Source organism: Hippichthys cyanospilos, chromosome 2, assembly GCF_059441005.1.
Source record: "Hippichthys cyanospilos isolate Australia breed blue-spotted pipefish chromosome 2, RoL_Hcya_1.0, whole genome shotgun sequence".
Taxonomy (NCBI): Eukaryota; Metazoa; Chordata; class Actinopteri; order Syngnathiformes; family Syngnathidae; genus Hippichthys; species Hippichthys cyanospilos.
The window spans coordinates 35,433,737-35,455,550 of NC_142370.1; the positions used below are offsets into that span (position 1 = coordinate 35,433,737).

Sequence of the window (21,814 nt, forward strand, 5' to 3'; positions counted from 1 at the left end):
CCCACATTTGGTGCGCTGGCCCTTTAAGAGCGCCGCGGCGCCGCTCAACTCGCGGCAGACATTTTCAATGCAAGATTTTTTTTCTTGCATAAATTATGTTCATGACGTAGTGGCAAAAAGGGCAGATTTGTGGCCGTTCCCAGCGACTTTGCGCCTCACATGGGAGCTCGTGAGGCGCCCGAAGGCTTTTTTTGGAGGGTGGGGGGAATGAGCCCAAGTGTTGGCATCGCGTCGAGGCGAGACGAGAGGCCAGAACCCCCAAAACATTGCAGCCCTCCTTCTTATCAATGCAAATGGCTTTTGTGTGTGCAGCCACTGCGCCTGTCTGGGAGCTGAGATGCATTTTTAATTAGCTGCGACCGAAGCAAACTGTGACCAGGACCCTCTAGAACCGGTAAGTTGCCCGTTTCAACGTGTCAAATCAAAACAAACAAACAAACAAAAAATATTCACCCAAAGCACGATTCTTGTCGCCTTGTTCGCGCGCAGCTGTCAAACCGCGACAGGAAATGAGTTTGGGGTAATATGCAATGCTGACAATTAGCATAATTTATATATTTATGATAAAGAGAGACCGATTCACGACGGCGAACGCGGCAGTCTGGCGGTGATGTCCTAAAGTGACCGACGAGACTTTTATGGGTTCGAATGGGGAGGGGGGGGGGGGGGGGGGGCATGGCGACGAGACCATTAACATCCGTTAAACTTTTGCCACATCCGCACGTCTTAACTGCATCCCAGTGGCGGGAAAGCATCATCCCGATTGCATTGTTGGCTTTCAGTTTTTTTTTTTTTTTTGCATTCTGCTCATGCCGTCAGTGGAAGTCCTCCAGCCCCCGCATCTCCTCTGCAGCCAAGTGCAACACAGTGGGGCCTGTTTCCAGGCCCCTCCAAATTGTCTGCCCCATAATTAGCCAAGAATAAGCAACGTTCCCCGCGTTTCCGTCAAAACGATGATTTGAAAGTGGAATGATTTGACTGTCTGTTTGCAGCCGGGGAGATCCGAGGCGGTGAAGCCAGGCCATGAAGTCCCAGGATCTTCCTGAAAGAGATGCCCCGCTTGCTGTCAACGAGCAGGTCATTCACTTACATGCAAAAACAGAACGTAGCAAAACCATGACGTGGGATGCACACCTACGGAACACCGCACATTGTGTTTCCGCACTATAAGGTGCAACTAAAAGCCTTCAATTTTCTCAAGTGCACCCTATACAGTGCATAAACCGCGGGATTTCATTTCAAAATGAAAAACCGTCAATTTCTATGGGTGTATCCTATGAACGGTAACTTAAAATTTTGATTTTTAAATGATCTTTTACATTTTGAACTCTGACTCTTAGCCTAAAATATCAGAATTTGGCCCCCAAATTAAGGGTGAGTCTGATACACAGGTGCGTCTTATATTTTTACGGTACCGTAAGTCCCCAAATATAAGACGCACCCCCCAAAAACGATGGCCTTCTTTTTTTTCACCAATAGATTCAATTTGACAATAAGTATATTTGTTACTTTTCAGCTATACTGAAGTTTAGAAAATAAAAATTGCAAATTGCACACCTTATAACAAAATTGCCCCCGATCAGGTTGCTGCCACTTATTTAGTCAAAAACAGCATTATGAAATAAAATGCAATGTAGACACGAAACGCATTTGGACAAATTACAAAATGAGTACATTTTAAAAAATACATGCAAGTGGTTGAATTGATTGCTTTATTGAAGAGTTATGAATACATATAGTACGGCCCTCGTCAAATGATCTTTGGCCAGCGCGCTTGGTTGTCTCTTGTGCCCAAATGGCAGAAAAAGATTGCATCGCCGTGGTCTCCCCGTCCTCATTTGTGCGCTTTGCGTACGATGAATTGGGCCCTGCAGCGCTTTCCTTTTCTCATGGTCTAAAAATGGCCGCTGCGTATGCATTGCTCTTTACCGGTGCGCCCGGGGATGTTTGAAAGAAAGCGCGGCTTGAGCCGCTCGCCATTGCCGCTCGCCATTGTGGCTTTGCGTACGTTGCTTTACTCGCCGGCGCTCTTCCCGTTCGCGCTTTAACGTGCTCGGCTTCTTTGTCCTCCTTTAGCTGTTCACTGTCTGAACGCAGAAGTCTTTTTTCAGCCATTTCAATCCCGCCATTTGAAATTACCTGCCAGAGGCAACCAGGTACGCATCTTCTTCTCGCTGTCTGTCTGTTGCCCCCCCCCCACTCCATGTTCTCCAATCCCCTCTCTCTCTGCCACTTGTTCTCCAACCACATTGCTTCTCAGCCTTTCACATTCGAATTTCCTTCAAATCACAATAGCGGGATAACCTGGAACGTTGCAGACACACGAAAACGCAGTCCGAGTAGTACAAGTTGCACAAAGTGCGACTTAATACGCTTGGTATAAATTGAGTTGCCACGACGTTACGCAAGGAAGGCCAGCGGGGAATTCATTTTTTCAGGCCCGGAGTTTCAGGGCTGAGACTGGCCCCCTCGATGAACATTTACAATTTTGCCCCTTTGTAATGTATCAATTTGAAAAGGTTTTCCATTTCCTTCGATGCTATTCATATTGTAATTGATCAAATAAACAAATCACTCTAAACTGTAAACTCCTCTACAGGACATCCTTTGCAAAAGAGATGTATATCTCAGTTGATATCTTCCTGGTTAAATAAAAAGAAAGAAAGAACTCTCAAAGGCATAGTTTCACCTTTTTTTTTTTTTTTTTTTTAGTCCGGATAATCAGTCAGTCCGTCTCTATCTATCTAGATCTATCTATCTAGCCAGAACTATCAATCTAGACTCATTCATCATTTTAGAGCTATCTAGATAGCGAGATAGATCTATCAATGTCGATCGATCTATCTAGAGCTATTAATCTAAAGCTATCTATCGCTATCTATAGACCTAGCTAGCTAGCTGGACTTATCCTTGTCTGTCTGTCTGTCCGTCCTATCTTTTTCTGTATTTATACCATTTAAAAAAATGTAAATATTTGTTTTTGGGATTGAATGAGCGCTTCGGTGGACTGTGGCATACCAGTAAAACTTGTCCAGCACGTCCATTATTCACATTTCCAGAGTGCGATCCTTCAGACTTGACATTTTCCAAGAAATGCATCGCGGTGGCCACGTGCGGAACTGTGATTGAGTTTCGTAGCTTGTCTATCGCTGAAGAAGAATTTCATACTTTAGCGTCCCCTTTGTCCTTAGGTCATCGTGATGTCCGGCCACGAGACGATCCGTGTGCTGGAGGTCGGGGTCGACGCGTCCCTGTCTTCATCCGAAGGGAAGAACGGCGAAGGTAAAACAGAGGAGGGAGGGGCTCATCCCGAGGGGAGCCACGCCGGAGCCCGGGGGGCCGGGGGGGCCGGGGGAGCCGGTAAGACCAAGCCCCGCGTTTGATTTGAACTTTGCGCGCCGAGCAAATGCGCCAGCCCTTCCGCGCTCCTGTACCAGCCGCATCAGGGGAAGCGCCGGCCCCCGCCCTCCAAACACCGGCGCCCGTCGGCGGATCCCCGCCGCAGCCTCCCGCGCCGACCGTGCCCGTCGCCGTGCAGGCGTGCCCGCAGGTACGCTTCCACGCCCCTCCCAACGCATCCGCAGTTAGACTTGATTGTCCGCGTCGAGGTCATTTCAGTTAGATTCTTCAAATTTCACACCGTCGTTTGTTCTTATCGTGCCCGTGTCATGAGATTTTAAACTGTTAAATATATTTAAAATGATGAAAGTTTACCTTTGACGTCTTGGAATTGGAGTTTTTTTCTAACCGGGAAGTAAAAGGGCTCATTCTAAAGCTGGTCGCCAGGACGAAAGAACAACAAAGCTAAGGTTGTAGTGATCATCAGCGGAACGAATGCCCCAAAAACGGGCATTTTACTGACATTGAAATCAACTGCTGCGCCAACAAAGCAGAAGAACGCACACATTAATACCCGTTCCTCCTATCAAACGCGTCGCCCTCAAGAACCCAATACTCATGACGATAGTTCCACCCGCGGCTGAATTATTTACTGCAAATGTTGACTGTCGGGCCATGTGCTCCCAAACACGCATCGTCCATTTTGGACATTTTCCGTAGTCAAATTTCTAACAAATAATCGAAACATTGCTGTTTACTTGGCCGACTCGATGCAAAATCTTTCCTCCCAAATACCCAGAATGAAAATGAAAGTAAAAATGTGAACGTCTTCTCAGATGAGGTGGCCGTGTATGTGCATTTTACAGTGAACCCTCGCTACTTCGTGTCTCACCTATCTCGCCGTCAGTGTATCGCGCATTTTTTTTTTTCATAAAAAAGGTAAAAACTAGATGGCAGAGAGACATTCCCTGCGCGCCAGCCAGACGAGTTAACTGTAAATGCACATGCCACAGGCACTCCTCAAACGTCCAACTACTGCATTACACATATTTACCTAAATCTTAAATCATTAAACCTTATCGTTACCCGTACTGTTATTCACTTTTTGCGGGGGGGTTTCTGTCCCCATTGACGGCAAAGAACGAGGGATTACCGTACTCGCGCACGCACGACAGGGGGCGGCGTCGAAGCGGCAGGCGCGAGGGCCCGCGAACGTCACGTTGCCTCTCGCGAGCCCTTTTTGAACGCTTTGTTTAGGGGGAGAAAGGACCCAAGTGATACGGTTAAACGCTCCAAAAAGTTGCTCCTTCATAATATGGGCCAGGGACATGAAGTGACCGCCGTGATCCGATCTAACGTTCAGGTTCTCTCGCAAGAAAGTCTGGCTACTTTGATGACGGGCATGTTGGCTCAGACGGGGCCCTTGGGCCAGCCCCTGCTCATCCCCATCGCTGGCCAGGGGGGACTGGCTCTTCTCACCCTGCCCACGACCAATGTGGCCACTCTGTCTGGCCTGGCCGCCGCCGCCGCCACGCAGCCCGCAAACCTCCTTAAGCTGCCCTTTGCTGGTCTGCAAGGTAATGGCCGTGATGGCGCGACGCCGATCTTGAATTTACATTCTCCGTGAAATTGGCATGTTTTACCTGAGGAGATTTGCCCACCGTGGCTTATTTCCTACGTCTGGGCTGTTTGGCTCGACGTCTGTGGATTGAGCCGACTGCAGTTAGGGACTAAATCTGATGGCTTCTCCTTTTAGGAGGGGAAGGATAGACACATGTAACGGGAAGTGACGACGTGACGAGATCCGGTTTTTTTTCTTTTTCTTTTTTAAAGCCTGTTTTACAAGAAGAGCAATTAGCCATTCGCGAGAATGCGCCGCCTCTCAATCTACTCCGTTACAGTGAAACTGCCAAACGTTGTGAGGAAGCCAGCCGATACTTCAAATTAACCGTACCATAACAGAGTAACGTATGACATCAACAGTCCCGGTACGCTTGAATTCTGAAGTCCCTCCTGGAAGCGTAGTTGCGTCAACGGTCTACGACTTGATCATCTTTGGCTCCCGGAGTGGGCGGCTTCCATGTGAACAACGCAGTTCTGAAATCATGTTCATGCGTTGTTGTACTGAGATCGTGTTCAAATCAAGTCACTTCGGGGTGCTAAAAATCAAATTACAAAATCAAGTGATGACTCACCACTTTTTTTTCCTTCAGATGGAGGAACTTTTTTTTCTCGTTTGACATGCATTTTTCGGCTGAGTTTTTTTTTTTTATGTAGTCAATGCATTATCAACAGCAGCCAGAGGTGGCGCCAAAAACAGCCAAACGAGGCACAAATCTGTAACTGTTTAAAGATCGACTAAATCAGTTCCAAAACACCCAAATTATTTCACGGACCCCATTTTGACAACCGTCGATCTAAACTAACTTTTGCCCTCCAAATCAGTTCAGCCTCAGCTACAAGGCAGCGCGCCGGCAGTGTTGCAGCCTCCGCAGACGGCCTTGCAGCAAGCCTGCGGCGGCCTGCCGTCCCCGCCCGCCGTCATCTCTGCCGCTCAAGAGGCCGCGCCTGCGCCGCCCGCCGCCGCCCAATCCAACATTTCGGTGACCGCGCTTTCCATCAACCCCGCGCTGGTAAGGAAGACCGGACTAAGCTTCACCTCGCATTCCTTTTCAGCTTTTCGTGAAAATGTGTTTGCTTGATGTCAGATTTTTTTTTTTTTTTTAACTCAGATCAATGCGGCATCGCTGGGAGCGCAGACCCAGTTTCTCAGTTCCCTCACCTCCAGTCCCATGATCACCAGCGCCATGTCTAACATGGCGGGCATCACCAGCCAGATTCTGACAACCACACAAGGACAGGTTGGTCAAAACCTAAAGATGAAATCACCACGATTTGGTGACTTGGCGAGGAAAATATCCCGAAATGCATTCATGCTGCTATCAAAGTGGCTAACGTGGGGAAATAAAATAAAAACACGCTCCCAAATTTTTTGGGAGGCATTGTTTGTCTTGAATTAGGGCCAGTGAAGAAAAAACTGCGTATTTTTCCGAGTACAAGTCGAGTTCTTTTTCCTCATTTTCAACCTCCATATTAGGGGGTGACTTTTAACTGCGTAACTCAAAACGGACCCATTTCCAAGAGTAACGATAAAGTTTGAAGAGATGACAAGGAGGAAGAACAAAAAGCATGTCTGGGAGTTCCCTACCTTTGACAATGATATTATTTTTTTTTTACCCGGTATACAACTTTGTAGTTTATTAAGTATGAATCTTTTGTGTCTTGGCATAAATCTGTAAACTGAAAAAAAGACTTCAGGGCTCTACTAGGATCTCATGCATCATTTCCAATCACTACCAATGTAAAGTTGTTTTTCTTTTTGCTCCTTTTTGTTTTTTTCCTTCCAGGTGATCGGAACTCTTCCTTTGTTGGTGAACCCAGCGTCCCTGGCCGGGGCGGCCGGCGCTCCGGCCCTCCCCCTCCAGGGCCTGCAGGTCCAGACGGTCACCCCGCAGTTGCTCTTGAACACCCAGGGCCAGATTTTCGCTACGGTGGGGAACGGGGCCGCCGCGGTGGCGGCCCCGGCCGCCGTCCCGCCCAAAGCCGCCGTCCAGCCGGCGCCTTCCAAACCCACCGGCCAGGTACAGCGCTACTTCTACTTTCGAAATTAATTCGTTCCGGAAGTGATTTTGGAACATGAATCTTTCATAAGTAAAGCTGTTCCAAGCCCCCCCCAAAATGCTCCTAAACGCTTTAAATGAATCTTATCACATGACAAAAATGCATCCAACTCCGTAACAAATACATATTGTACATAAGCTGTTGTGCCCAAAATTTCTATCAACATAAAGTGTCCTCCTTTGGGATCAGATAATAGCACTTCTCATGAATATAGCATTCACTGATTTTAATTTCAGTTTTTGAGTTGGCAAAATGACAGTGTGGGTGCAATCCTTCTGGTACGGGCAGATCTTGAAATTGAAGAGCCTCCTGATTCGGTTATCATTTTCATGACCGTAGGTTACATTACGTTTCACTGAAATGTTCACCTATTTTGACAATTGTCTTATAAGGCTTTTTGCACAGATGCTACTTTTAAAATTTCACGTCCTCCCCCAGGGTGCCTTTATGTCACTTGCCACGCTATTGAAGAATAAAGAAGCCGATTCGAGCATTCGGCGCCTCCTTTCAGGAGTCGACAGCTTTTGACACGGTGCCGAATATTTCCATCAGTTCCATAGTTTTGGGCGTCTCATTTTCATGCACGAAGCCTCGCGCGTCATCATCGCATGACGGCGAAGATTTGAGCGAGGCTTTTGAAGCAGCGTTTCCGGTAGTCCGTCTCCCTCTGAAGTCTCCCTGTAAAACGTCCCATCTGTACCCGGCAGGCGCCGGCAACTGGCGCCGCCCAGTTGCCGGTGGTCATCGCACCGCAGCCGTCCATCCTCAAGAGCGCCGCCTCGCCTTCCTCGTCGCTCCCCGTGGCCTGCGGCGATCCGGCAAAAGTGGGCCAGCTCGTCAGCAGTACGTACAATATGCTAATGTCAATAAGTGCGCTACGATGACTGTACGAAGCCCCCGCTTTTTCTCGAACGTACGTATCCCCCGCCCCCCTCCGGCAGAGCCCCATCAGGTCGGCGGCGCCGAGGAGGGCATCAACCTGGAAGAGATTCGAGAGTTCGCCAAAAATTTCAAAATCCGGCGGCTGTCGTTGGGTCTGACGCAGACTCAAGTGGGTCAGGCCCTGACTGCCACGGAGGGGCCCGCCTACAGCCAGTCCGCCATTTGCAGGTCGGCCACACTTCTTCTTCTCAACTTTTTACAAACGGGAAAGGGGGTCCATTGACGGGGACGTTTTACAGTTCTTCCAAGCTTCCAAAGTTATTCCAAAACCTGGTAAAACTTGACTTGGATGAAATTCTTATTCCCTGTTTCGGTTATATACCAGTGTATATACCAGGTTATATACCAGATTTTGGAAATTCCTGTTTCTGCCCAACGCCAGCAAAATACCTTGACTGACTGACTTGAAAGCCACGGGGTTTAATGCGTTGGAGTAAGTCAAGGAAACTTGCACGTGGAGCACTTTGGTGGAACGGGCCGTCTTTATGTTGCAACGCTCCTTTATATAGCTTTGGGTTTCATAACAATATGGGTCAAAGACATAGCATCATACCGACGAGGTGTCGCCGGACGGCAAACCTGAGCGTATATGGACAAACAGCTCGTGTAACGCCGGACCGACGCTCAGCCAAGTAGGCCGTCTGTAGTTGAAAAATCACTCCTCATCGTTCAGGGTCCGAGGACCCTGAACCAAACGAAAATCGTCCAAATTTCCGTTTGTTCATTCTCCAATCCAACGCGAGGTGCCTTCACCCCACGCGGACACGTCCAAAGCCAGCGCGCGAACAAAGATTTGGGGAGTCCTGCCGCCTGGGCAAAGCCGCAAGGGAACACGACATGGGCGGCGATCCGTTCGGGGAAAGACTAGGGCAATTGAGCACTGTACGGATCAGAGGATTATTGTGACTCTGCGAGAACGGTGCCCGGCATCTTCAGCCCCTTTTTCGATCACGCGCCCACGATCAGCATGACGTCATCTGGACGCGCGGCATCCATATCGTAAGGCGTCCGATTTTGGATCAGAAAATGAAGATTTAAGCTCGCACCCCCGCAGATGAATGCAGTGCTTGAAAATGTTTTTTTCATTCACCCCCTCCAGTTTTCAGCTTTCGGTCGTGTGACATCGTCCAACCGAACGCCGGGGTCTCCGTTTTTACGGGTCGAATGAAAAAGTTTTTCCGCCGCAGGTTCGAAAAGCTGGACATCACGCCGAAGAGCGCCCAGAAGCTGAAGCCGGTGTTGGAGAAGTGGCTCGCCGAAGCCGAGCACTGGAACCAGAAGGGCCAGCAGAACCTGATGGAATTCGTGGGCGGCGAGCCGTCCAAGAAGCGCAAGCGACGCACCAGTTTCACGCCTCAGGCCATCGAAGTCCTCAACTCCTACTTCGAGAAGAACTCGCTGCCCACGGGCCAGGAGATCACGGAAATCGCAAAGGAGCTCAACTATGACCGAGAGGTGGTGCGGGTCTGGTTCTGCAACCGGCGACAGACGCTGAAAAACACCAGCAAGATTAACATTTTCCAGGTCCCGTAGAAAACGGGATTTTGCGGACCTGGCTGTAAATACAAGAAGGTCCTCGTAATCAATGACTCCTTCTAAAGTGACCCCTCGGGTTCGAAGGCTGAGCGGATGTGTGCATGGTCCTCTTATTCGTGATGAAGTACGCACAGGTAAGTCACCTACTGTACGTTTGCCAAGTGGCAATATTGTTCATATGGGTACGGTGGAACCTCTAACTCGACGTGGGCTGATACTCGCTTCCCGCTGTGTGATGACCTTGAGCAAAAATATCACGCTATAAAAATCACAGCAATTTTTTTTTTAATACCCCATTGAACACAATCGATTTGATTCTTAAACAGAGTGTTGAATATTCAGTACATTAAGAAAAGTGCACCATGTCTAGTGCAAAAAATACTTGAATATTCTCCTTTTTTAATTGTTTTCAGCAATTCACGGTACCTCATTACTCGTAAGCCATTTTTATGACCCGTTTGTTCTATAGTAACAATATAAACAAAAACTTCTTTTTACGCTTGTATGAAGATCAATTAATTTGAAATGGCTTATTAAAAAAAAGGTCAAACAGTCAATAAAGGGATTTTTTGGGTTCTGATGAAAATAGCTTGAAAACTGCATGACTTTAGAGGTTCCGCTGTATGAGGTTTCTTGCAATTAAGGGCGATTCCATTTGCTGCTTGTCTATGCAGCCGCAACGCAACAGGTCAGGGACAATCATCTCTTTGCTATTTCTTAATCATCACAAAAGATGAAGTCAACTGTGCTGTTTTTTTTTTTTCTCTCTCGTTAATGTACTTTTTTGTGTGATTTTATACTGGGTGTTGATGTTTGAAGACGGTCCAATTTGTTTCTAACTTCGTTTTAGGCTATTTGCATAAAAAGCCACTGATGCAAACCTCATGTTGTTTTTAATGCTTTTTGTCATTAACCTGTGTGACTTGTTCATAAGGTATTGTAGATCAACAGGTCTAGTATGAATCAAATTGATGGAATTACATGAGTATGTGGAAGGACTTTAGTGTGTTGCTCGTGTTGTATATTTTTTTTTCTATTGACTGGCATTTGTTTTTAAACTTTGTTAATCGTCAAGGATTCTTTGCACTTTATCCACGCCTGAAGAGGTTAAAAAAATGTTAGGAATGACCTTCTATCTCAAAAGTTACAGCCATGTTGTATGTTACACCCCCTCCTGCATCTAAATGTAACAACATTCTTAATTTTGGATTCATAACACAGAACAAGTCCTGGTATGCAAAATAAATATGAGTGACAATTTAAAACAATTCAAAGAAATTGAAAGAAGGCAATCATGCGTCTATGACATGTTTGGTTTTATTTACAATGTGCTTTATGCAAAGATGAGATATTGTTAAATAACATTGATAGATTAAAAAAAAACTAGAGACATATGGTATCTATAAGTACCTTCTGGTTGACTGAATGTCAAGCTATTGCAAAAAGAGGGAAGTTTTTTGTAAAATGTAAATAAACTGTATTAATGAATGATTGTTGCAGTTTCTTGTGATTATTCATGTTGACGTTTAGACCAAGTGTGAAGGAAAAAAGTCAAAAACCAACCAGTTGAAGCGTTTTGGGAAAAAAATATACATGATGTTATTTTATATATTATTATTTATATATTTATCATTAACCAGTTGAAGAATTTGGGAGGGGGGGTTCTCCAATTCTCTGTTAGAACATCTATACTTAATGTTAATCAACGAGAAATGTTCAGCTTTGTTAAACAAAAATACTCATAACTAAAAACGCGAACATCTCTTCGTCGGTAGGTGGCAGCATGGTGCCATAACAAAAACACACGAAGAAGAGCCATACACGGAAATTACGGCAGCTGGGTTTCCAAAGATAGATAAATAAACAAAAGGAACGTAGTGTTCCGCATTTCTTTCGCAGCCTTTTTTGTTTCATTGGCGGTTAAGGACATGCGTTTCGCGAATGATACTATGTTGTCGTGAAAGCTGATGTACGGAGGTCAGTGGACACGCAACTTGTCGGCGGTATCGTTGCGGCTAGCTGGTTAGCTTGACTAGCTCGACATGTTTATTTTAGTAGTGGAGCGACGGCGCACGACATGATGGCATGAAAAGCTCGCGGTACTAGCTAGCAGCTACGCTCCGCTTCGCCGCAAGGTAACTTCTGGAATTTTCAAACCTTCAAGTAAAAAGAATTCATAGTGTGCGCAACGGCGTTGTGCGGTGCAGTATGTTATAGCTGCGTGCAAGTTCAATTGCCATTACCGTTAGAACTTGTAATTGCGTATTGTTGCCTTGTCGAAAAACACGTTGTTTTCGTCACGTGCGAGTTTAACTCCCATATTCTTCACCCAAGGTTGAAACTTGATTGAGGGTGCTCTCTCAGAACCGAACCCCATTGAGATCTGCACATCGGCACCATGGCTTGGGCTCTCAAGTTGCCTCTCTCTGACGAAGTGATCGAGTCCGGACTGGTCCAGGACTTTGATGCCAGCCTGTCGGGCATCGGTCAGGAACTCGGTGCCGGGGCATACAGCATGAGGTACCGGGGCTCGTTTAACTAGTGACGGAGAAACCCAAGCTTTCTGAACCACTGAATCAATCTGAAGCGATTTGCGTTGAAGCGAAGCGGTGCGGTGAGTCCACACGCTGCTTTCTGAAACGCCGATTCCATTTGAAGCAGTTGTGTTGAAATGGTTGGGTGCTTTCATGGGTGTGACATCTCCTGTACAAAACTAGATTACATTTAAATGAAACAAAAGTGCAAATCGCCGTGAAAAAGTAAGGAACTGTTTTGTCATTTTTACATCATAAAAAGTGAATCGCTTGTGCAAAAGTAAACTGGTGATGGGTCAATGAGGTCTCGCGAACCCGATCTTTCGGATTCGTTTGTTTAAAGATGTACTGGAAAGTGAATGCTTTGCCATTGCACAAGACTTCGATTTCAAACCCGCAGCACCATCTAGAGGACTCAGAAAAATATCCAAAGTAGTTCACGAGGCTTCGTTTTCTCCTCACTGCATGAAATTATGATGATGGTAATTGACCTGCTTATCAGAATGAGTACCCGCGCCGCATGCAATTGCAAATCCTTCTCATGTGTAATCTAATCCAACTGTACGTTACTCTCGCTATGAAGGGTTCTTGGCCCTTCATAAACATTATGGGTTTGACTGAGTCAAATTGACCGACTAGCACGGCGCTACAACCCCCGGCTACAACGGGACATCAAAACGACCTATTGTGGTACTCGTGCCGCGAGCGAGCGCTCCATGCTTGAGTCGAGCGCCTGCTTGAAGCGTGACATCACTAATTCGGACTCAGCGTGGCTGTTATTTTCCGGTCGTAACTTCAGTCTCACGAATGCTTCTGACAAGGATAAACAAGATCTTTTTTATCGGAAAAATATTCTTTCCTCGGTTCGGATGTCAAGCTGCTTTTCTTCAGGATGCGCCGTAAATTGCTCTGTTGAGAGAGAAATGACATTTAGCTCGGATACTTTGGTATTTGCTAGCGTTGATTACAATTCATCAAGCGCAAACGAGGAACGTCTACCAGGGAGTCATAGCTTGCGCACGTACATTTGTGGCACTTCTGGGAATGCACTAACAGCCGCCGTGTGTTTTTCTGACCTTTAGCGACGTGCTTGCCCTGCCCATCTTCAAACAGGAGGAGTCCAACTTGCCTCCGGACACCGACAGCAAGATCCTTCCCTTCCAGTATGTTCTGTGCGCTGCTACCTCGCCGGCTGTTAAACTGCATGATGAAACACTCACCTACCTCAATCAAGGTCAGCACGGGGATTTCGGACGACGTGCCTCACGCATTACATCGATTGGAAAGCGTGAATGACGGCTACAGTATGTTCGATCCGGTGAAGCGAGGACTTTGGTCCAAAGTTTAATGGAAAAGAGTAAGGACGCGTCAATAGGAAAATGTCTGGCCGAAAGCGAAAATGAGAAGTCCGTGACTGAAGTAACAAAAAAGTAATGTTCTTCCTGCGTCGCTTGGCGGCAGCCGATCAACTTTGGGAACGGACTTTAGCTTCACGTGCAGCTAGCTTTCTGCACAGGTCTGTAAATGAATGATGAAAACGAAGTCAAACTTGATACTTTGGCTCTGAATATTACCCTTGTTCAAGGCCTGTTTCAGGGGACTACGTAAAAAATATGCCTCAAAACATTCAAGGACGCCTGCTCAGTGATAACGCGTCTCCAAATGAGAGGTTCTCGCTTCAAGCTGTTTCATATCACGGTATTAAAATGACAGCTCTATTTTTTTCCATTGAACGCAGTCTATTTTATTTTTTTAAACGAGATATTGCATATTTGGTACATTAAGAAGAGTTTCCCATGTCAAGTGCAACTAAATAAATAAATACAATAACATTCACGTTTTTTCAAGTCACGGTGCTAGTTTGAAGACGCTGCACCGCACTTCCATGAATGTCCGCTAGGCGGCACTGTAGATTTTGAAAAAAAAATCCTAATACCGTACACCTTTTTGGATGTACTGTACTGAAGCCCACCAGTGTCGTATGTGCATTCGTTGAACCCATCTTTATAAAAAAATATCTTTTTTTTTTCTTCGAATTCAATACAAAAATATGTTCAGATACGTATCCTCACCTTGTCTAAAACTCCGACCGACACAATGCATGAACTCACACAAAATGACCTAGCTGCAAATCAGTGCGACATCTGCTGTTTCCTTTGAGGGACCAGTTCATACAGTATATTTCATTTAATTCAATTCAAATTAAAAAGAAAAAAAATCACCGGCAACATTGAACTGCTTCGTACTGATTCATAACCACCTCAAGCGATTTATTCATTTGTTTACCGACGCGCTGTCATCTTCTGAATAGAAACCGATTTCTCATTCAAATCGTTTTCCCCTGCGCATTTTGGCGCTTCTGTGAAATGTGAAGGATTTGACTTGTTTGAACAAATTCTCTTTGCATAATATATTTGGAACAGTTTTGAAATGAGAGCAATTTGGAAGTCAACCAACAATGTTGCGTATTCCACTGTGTTAGTTAGGATCAGAAAGTACGCTGTTTGATGATGTTAACCGTCTTCTACTTCATGTGCACTTGTCTTTACAGGGCAGTCCTACGAAATTATCATGCTTGATAATCGAAAAATCGGTGAACTCCCGGAAATCTCTGGTAAAATGGTTAAGGTGTGTTACTCTGGTGCCTGAAAATGTGGCATTATTAGAAGCCCCCCTCCCCCACACTTACACACACACACACACAATTTTAGCTGCTTATCACTTTCTGAGAAAAACGAACACCGCTTTCTGTAATAAAATGCACAGAGCATCATCCGCGTGGTGTTTCACGACCGCCGACTTCAGTACACGGAGCACCAGCAGCTGGAGGGCTGGCGCTGGAACAGGCCGGGCGATCGCATTCTGGACCTGGGTGAGTGCCTTAGAACGGGGGTCCCCAAACTTTTTGGGTGGATTTGAATATAAAGCGAGCTCACCGTTAACAAGAAACTAACGGGAGCCGTCAGCTTGCTCGCTCGCGTCTCAAATACTGCAATCAATACCATATTATTTCAAGCCCGCCGTGCATCGACGCGTTGCAGATATCCCCATGTCGGTCGGCATTATCGACCCGCGGGCCAACCCTACTCAGCTTAACACGGTGGAGTTCCTTTGGGAGCCGTCGAAAAGAACCTCCGTTTTCATCCAGGTAGCGCTGCCCTCCTGAATGGTCATCCGTTTTTGTTTTTTTGTTTTTTTATCTCTCTGTATTGCTGTGGCGAGATGATTCGATAGTCATTTAGCCCTTTCCCGCATCGCACCGTATGCTTTGTGCGGGCGTCAACACGGCTAGGTCCACTGCATCAGCACAGAATTCACCATGCGCAAACACGGCGGGGAAAAGGGGGTCCCCTTCCGCATCCAGATCGACACGTTCAAAGAGAACGAGAGCGGCGAGTACGCCGAGCACCTTCACTCCGCCTCCTGCCAGGTCAAAGTTTTCAAGGTGAGCGCCCCCAAAAGTCAAAAGCGCCGGTCAGACGGCTGACCGGCCGTCACCTCTTGTAGCCAAAGGGCGCCGACAGGAAGCAGAAGACGGACAGGGAGAAGATGGAGAAGAGGGCGCCGCAGGAGAAGGAGAAATACCAGCCCTCCTATGAAACTACAATCCTCACAGAGGTTAGTGTATCCATCACCTTGCTTTTGAGCTCGTGGAAATAAGTCAAAGCTTATTATCCGCGGAGTAAGACGACGACAATTTGTATGAGTTTGCCTCTTCATTTGAATTGTTTTTCCCTGAGTACCACTCTAAATTGTGTCGTCGCCTCAATTTGCGTATTCGAGTCAAATCCAAAGGCTCGGCTCGGCTCGGCCGATGCAACGGATCAGATCCGCCGAGCCAAAGGAGATCGATATTCATGCCAAGACGTGCTGCGGCGTCTCGCGTGGTCGTAGTCGTGCCAGTGAGAGTTGGATTCCAAATACCCTGCGAGTTGGCGATTCCAAAATTTACAGTCAAACTCATGAATTTTTAAACACGCGTACGTGTTTTTGACTGCCATCTTACTCCATATATTTGGAGTCCCGCCATATGTGTCCTTATCCAAAATCGTGGCCGTATTCCTGGTACCAAAATGATTGCTCCGTCAACTCACTTCTTGCCGCCAGTCTCTTATTTCTAAAGGGACCACTAAAACGATTGTCTAAAAAAAAAAAAAAGTCATTTCTGAAGACCAAATCCAAAGTGCGTGTGAGCAACTTGTTGCTTGTGCTGCGGGACCAAGCCTCAGCCCGTCCGATGCATGAACAGAAGCTTTGGACTCTCGACAGTGTTCCCCCTGGCCCGAGATCACTTACGTCAACAGCTCTCCGTCGCCGGGCTTCAACAGCGCACAGAACAGCTTCCCGGTCGCAGAAGGGTAAAAAGTCTTCTTGGCGCCGTCTTATCCTTGCGGCTCCTTCTGAATACACGCGTTGGTTTTTTTTTTTTTCCCCCTTTTAGAAACGGATCACCAAACCACCAGCCTGAGCCTGTTGTTCAAGTAGCTGATGTAAGTACAATCGTCGTTATAGCCTATGTAGATACTCCATCCCTAACATAGGGACTTACACTTTTTTTGTAGCTCTGTATGAGAACATTTTTACATTACACATACAGAAACATGCAGAAATTCGGCTCATGTGGATCAACACCGGCTGGCACGGATAGAATATATTTGTTGAAACTGACTCCGTTTGTTTTTCATTTTTATTTGGTGAACTTGGTGTGGCTGAATAGTAACATATATTTGTTGTCAAATTCAATATGTTGATGAACAAAATGTTTGGTTTGAATACTTTTTTTTTGCTTGTTTTGTTTCCGCAAACATTTGCATTGGAGGATAATTTGAGTTCCAAAAAGGGTCCCCGATATTCTATCTCCGGAAAACAATCCATTCCTAAAGAAAACACAATCCAACGCCACAAATGATACGAAGAAGACATTTTGTCTTTTAAGCTAGCAACCTGCTGAAGTTAATTGATTCCATGTACAACATTCATTTGACAGCTCTCATTTTCTGTGATATGCATGTCGATTAAATTGTCAATGTATCCATTAATTGTGTCCTTATTTTCTATCTATTCGAAAACAGGACTTTTTTCCGACAGTATTGACAATTTTCTGGTTTCGTTTACCGGTTTCGTTAATAATGTCATGGAATAAACCAAGGTATTGACCCCCACCCCACCCCCCCATCATCGAATGGTTTATTAGGGATCGATGGACACAGCAAAAAAAAAAAAACAAGTTTTTTTATTTCTTTTAAGAATTTGTTACCTGCGGCGACGCCACAAGACGCGCAGCAGTGGCTTCTCCGAAACCGCTTCTCGCCCTTCTCTCGGCTCTTCACCAACTTCTCAGGTAAAAACCCGCTCCTCGCTACACAAAGGTCACGGCCGGAATTGGGCTTAAAATGGTCCAATTCAATCCAAATAGTCAACGAGAACTGTATTTTGCCCAGTACAAGTCGAGTTTTTTCCCCTGGTTTTCAACTCCCGTATTAGGGGGTTTGAGTTTTGGAGTAAACGCAACAACTTTGCTGGCTCCTTTTCGGTCAAGCGTTTCACTTTGGTATTCGGCAGGAGCAGATCTGTTGAAACTGACCAGGGAGGACGTCATTCAGATCTGCGGCCCAGCAGACGGCATACGACTGTTCAATGCACTAAAAGGACGGTGGGTGCAGCCGTTGGCCGGCGGAGAACAGGAGGAACCCAAAACGCGCCTTTGAATTGTCCTACTTTGGCCGCTGCGTCCAGGGTGGTCCGTCCGAGGTTAACCATCTACGTTTGCCAGGAGTCGCAGCAGGCGCACGATCAACAGACCAAGCATGAGAACGGAGATGCTGCAAACAACACTTTCTTTAGTCAGTGCGCATTTTCTTGTTTGCTACTGCCCCCCCCCCCCCCCCCCCCCCAAAAGAAAAAAATTGCGCTTGATACAGGCGGAATCTCTTCCTTTGTGCGTGTACGTACACACAAAACTTTGGAATTGTTGAGGAACGCTGTTTGTATTTCCCGCTCGCAGTATATCACGCAATCTACCTGGAGGAGCTGACTGCTACTGAGCTGACAGAGAAGATAGCTCAGCTCTTCAACATCTCGCCCCGACAGATCAACCAGATCTTCAAACAGGGTCCCACCGGCATCCACGTGCTGGTCAGTGATGAGGTAAGCGCCGGGATCTCAGCGCTCAGCCGTCATGCGCCAGGTGTTCCCGATTGATTGCTGTGATACGCCATGAACGAAGACGCGCTCTTCACTCTAATTAGTCTTCCGGGCGCCGCTAATATAGTATAACCGCGGCTCTCCGTGAAACTACGGGGATCGGATGGGAAGGGATAACAGTACGATTAATGTATCAGGTTTAATCATTTAAGATTTAAGTAAATATGTGACCTGCGGTAATATTTCTCTTAAATATGTAAAGTATGAATACTTTCACATTTTAAAAAAAATTCAGGTACCCACATTACACATGCATGAAAATTCAGTCGGGAGTGGGACGCTACTTTATGGTTTTTCACTTATCGCGGGGCGTTCTGGTCGGCATTAACCGCGGAAAACGAGGGATTACTTTATATCGAATTAGAGCTATATCATCGTTTTAAGCTTTGTAAATGACATAATACTTTTTTGCATTCATTTAATGTTATTCAATAGCGACTGATTATTGCGGCACCATACAATCAATACCGGAAGTTTCCCGTTTTTCCGGCGCGAAGATTTGAAAGTCTGCAGCCAGTCTCAGTCGGCGCTCATTCCAAATCTGGAATGCTGCTCCATGATGTTTGGAAGCATTCGCATTCCTTCGGTCATTTGCCTTGGCTCTGCTTCTTCCTAGATGATTCAAAACTTTCAGGACGAAGTGTGTTTTGTTCTCGACACCATGAAAGGTACTCATCTTTCCATCGGGCGTTTTTTTTTTTTTCTTTTTTTCTTACCCCAGCATGATTTGCGGTCGTTTTTGCAGACGACTCAAACGACGGCTACCACGTCATCCTAAAGTGAAGGGGATCCGCTCGTTACTTTGATTTCAACGAGCTTCAGCGTCCTCGCTCCGCCCGGGTCACATGGAGACGCCGCAGGAAGCCCTTGAGACCGCTCGGCGCCGCACGAGGCACCTGGTTTCTTTATCTCTTACCAGGGAGGGAGGGAGGGACTCTTGTTACCCCGGTGACGAGGCGCATGGCCCCGTCTCACCCCGCTCGTCTCCCCCTAACGTCGGCTGCCTCATCCTTCTCCCTCCCTTCGCTCGTGTCTTCAGAGTGAGTTTGGATGCCGCTTCTGGTGTGTGGAAAGATGCTGCCTCAGAATCACACTTTTCTTTCCTTTAACTCTTTCAGTGCCATGGATGCAAATTTTGGTCATGTCAAATACTTCGGTTGTGTGCTAGTGACGAGACTGCCGCGTGTTTGTTTTTTAAATGAACGACACCCGTGGCCAGCCCTCCTCTTAATATTAGGCCAGTCGAGCACTGTAGTGGTGCACTTCTGTATATCTATATTTATAATCTAAATCGATAGAGATACAGTACAAATATATAGAGATATATACAGAAACGTATTATTTTGCCATCCAAAACACATTGTCGTCGTTTTTGTGCGTGTGTTCAATGAAGCGAAGGACCGTTGAGATGTTTCAGATGCCACTAAACCGGTGCTTCTCAACCATATTTTGCCAATCCCCCCCAGTTAAGAGAAAACTTTTCGCGCCCCATCACTTGACGATGACTATAAATAAGAATCTTATTTTTAAAAATTGTCTAAGTATACCTAAACATTTATTCTTTTAACTGTGACAAATAATAGCAATGTAAATCAACTTTAAACAACTGTTAATCATTGTTTACAGCATTTATACTGGTTACAGCTTAGTCTAAAACAGAAAAAAAAGTGCATCAAAGTGCCTGGGAAAAAAAAGGAAATTGTTTTATTGCAATCACTCTTCACATGACAAAAACAAAGCCTTTTCCTTGGGGTCGTGGGCGCCCCACTATTCGACGAGCACTGGACTAAAGCAACAAATTTTAGTGTCAAAGTCACTGTTGTGCAGGAAAAAAATCTTCACAAAAAGCTAATTTTTTCCTTTAATCCAAAATAGTTAAGTGTCACTCAAATGACCTCTTTTCAAACAGTGATTACTAAAGAACAGAAGAAGGTAAAATCTTGCTTTCTTTATATATATATATATATATATATATAGACATAGCACACAATATTTTCTCGACTTTGAAAGATCCGTCGACTGGAACTCTCGGGGTTGCCTTTTTCGGATAACGCTTGGCACTGAAAGAGTTAACAAAAACCCCATCCAAAACAGGAACTCAAATTAGTGCCAGGTGAAAAAAAACACTGTGTCCAACAGCCACTTCCATCAGAGGTGTTAAGAAGTAGTGGAATCTAGTGTTTAACACTCATAGCATCGACTAGCTAGTAGTCGCACTAATGCTGATTCCTTGGAAGAGCGATTAAAAACTTGGCGCGTGCAAATGTTGGAAATATTCCGCACAAAAGCATTCAAATTAGCTTCTTCCTGGAGAGCATTAGTTTGAAATAGATTTTTATTTTGAAGCATTTACCAAACAAAGTATCCATTACTATGAGTTTGAAGGCTGCATTTGTATCCATCCAAATGTTAGCAATACATGAAGATGGGGCACGCCAGTCGCATGTACAAGTTTGGGTTGTGTTCTTGCTTTCGTGACCAATTACACATTTTAGATATGGTCCCATTTTGTCAGCCTTGCTACATACACATCCTTGTTACAGTTCATTTCGTTTTGTCTCTTTGAAATACCAGCAAAAAAATAAACATCTTTTGTATTAAAACCAAGAAAACTGTGGTGCTGTATGGTGTTTTTGTAGTTGAGAAAATAATTGCCTTCGGTCGGACAAAATGTGGGCAAATTTGATGGTAATTGCAAAAGTTGTGTTTAAAAAGGTCAAAAAGGGTTTTTGTTTTGCCAGAATTCCAAGTGTTAAATGATTTGCATAACTACGCCATGTTTCCCCGGGTCACGTGACTGCGTGTTTGCGCAGTCTCGAGTAAATTCATCGTGTAGTTCGCTCATTAAGTCGTACACGACATGTCCCTTTATCAAGTTTAAGTGGGTAGTTCATGGAAGTAAGTCTTTCATGTCATATATTGTATTTGTGTGAAATTGTCACTTGTATGTCCGTTTCGCGTACTTATTTTAAATTTGGAAGAGAATCGCGGGATTAGACGACATTAAACGTTGAGACTTGTGCTGCCATTGTTGGCCGCTAGAGGCCCCCGTAGACCATATAAATATATAAGTGGCGTCAGCGAGGCCTTGAAAGGGGCTACCACTGTAATACCAATACTGCTGGCTGTAGTGTGACTGTCACCAACTTAATTTAGTAGTGGCGTTTCTGTGTGTTGATTTTTATTTAGAGTGTTTTCAGCCGCATCTTAATGCATTAATGTTCACGTATAGGTATTATTTCCATATTATGGCATATTTCAGACTCTGCGTCTGCATCTGCCCTGAAATATTGGCATCTGTCCACATCTAAACATCTGCGTATATTTGCGTATATTATCTGCCTATGTATATATCATCTGTCATCATTTAACCATCTTTAAACTGTCCGACTAAAGAGTCTCCCAACCAACCCCTACACCTGTATTCTTACCGATACGTCTGTACCGGTATACAGCCTAAACGATCCAGCACCTTCCCAACAATTACTACACTTTTCCTCTACCATAAAAGTCCTCTCAGACACATTGTCTTCTAAGAGATTGCTACTACATGGCGGTTGGCCAAACACATTTTTTGT

General features: G+C 45.5%; 2 protein-coding genes and 1 long non-coding RNA gene across 6 annotated transcripts; 2 read left to right on the plus strand and 1 right to left on the minus strand.

The window, feature by feature from the left end:
* Window positions 1-44: 44 nt before the first annotated feature.
* pou6f1 (POU class 6 homeobox 1) lies at window positions 45-10,987 on the plus strand. Its single transcript, XM_088407684.1, is given in 13 exon segments — window positions 45-394; window positions 993-1,077; window positions 2,077-2,112; window positions 2,114-2,156; window positions 3,192-3,360; window positions 3,438-3,550; window positions 4,703-4,916; window positions 5,785-5,972; window positions 6,072-6,200; window positions 6,747-6,980; window positions 7,728-7,863; window positions 7,962-8,130; window positions 9,150-10,987. Coding segments are annotated over 12 exon segments (1,803 nt in total). The 5' UTR covers window positions 45-394; window positions 993-1,051; the 3' UTR covers window positions 9,496-10,987.
* Window positions 10,798-13,538, minus strand: LOC148428408 (uncharacterized). The gene is made up of 2 exons (XR_015864749.1): window positions 13,109-13,538; window positions 10,798-12,941 (listed from the first exon to the last, which is right to left on the minus strand). It is a non-coding gene; the product is annotated as an uncharacterized LOC148428408 (long non-coding RNA).
* On the plus strand, window positions 11,310-20,851 carry tfcp2 (transcription factor CP2). Of its 4 annotated transcripts, XM_088407686.1 has the most exons (17): window positions 11,310-11,475; window positions 11,554-11,633; window positions 11,833-12,018; window positions 13,115-13,266; window positions 14,584-14,660; window positions 14,799-14,904; window positions 15,074-15,180; window positions 15,325-15,477; window positions 15,540-15,650; window positions 16,302-16,390; window positions 16,474-16,522; window positions 17,280-17,373; window positions 17,595-17,685; window positions 17,769-17,875; window positions 18,037-18,179; window positions 18,853-18,904; window positions 18,982-20,851. In XM_088407686.1, exons 3-17 carry the CDS (start codon window positions 11,897-11,899, stop codon window positions 19,017-19,019), a joined length of 1,491 nt encoding a protein of 496 aa, XP_088263812.1. In that variant the 5' UTR covers window positions 11,310-11,475; window positions 11,554-11,633; window positions 11,833-11,896; the 3' UTR covers window positions 19,020-20,851. The 4 variants fall into 4 exon arrangements, with proteins under 4 accessions (XP_088263812.1, XP_088263811.1, XP_088263813.1 ...); XM_088407685.1 differs by having other exon boundaries at window positions 11,310-11,633; XM_088407687.1 differs by lacking the exon at window positions 11,554-11,633.
* The last annotated feature ends 963 nt before the right edge of the window (window positions 20,852-21,814 follow it).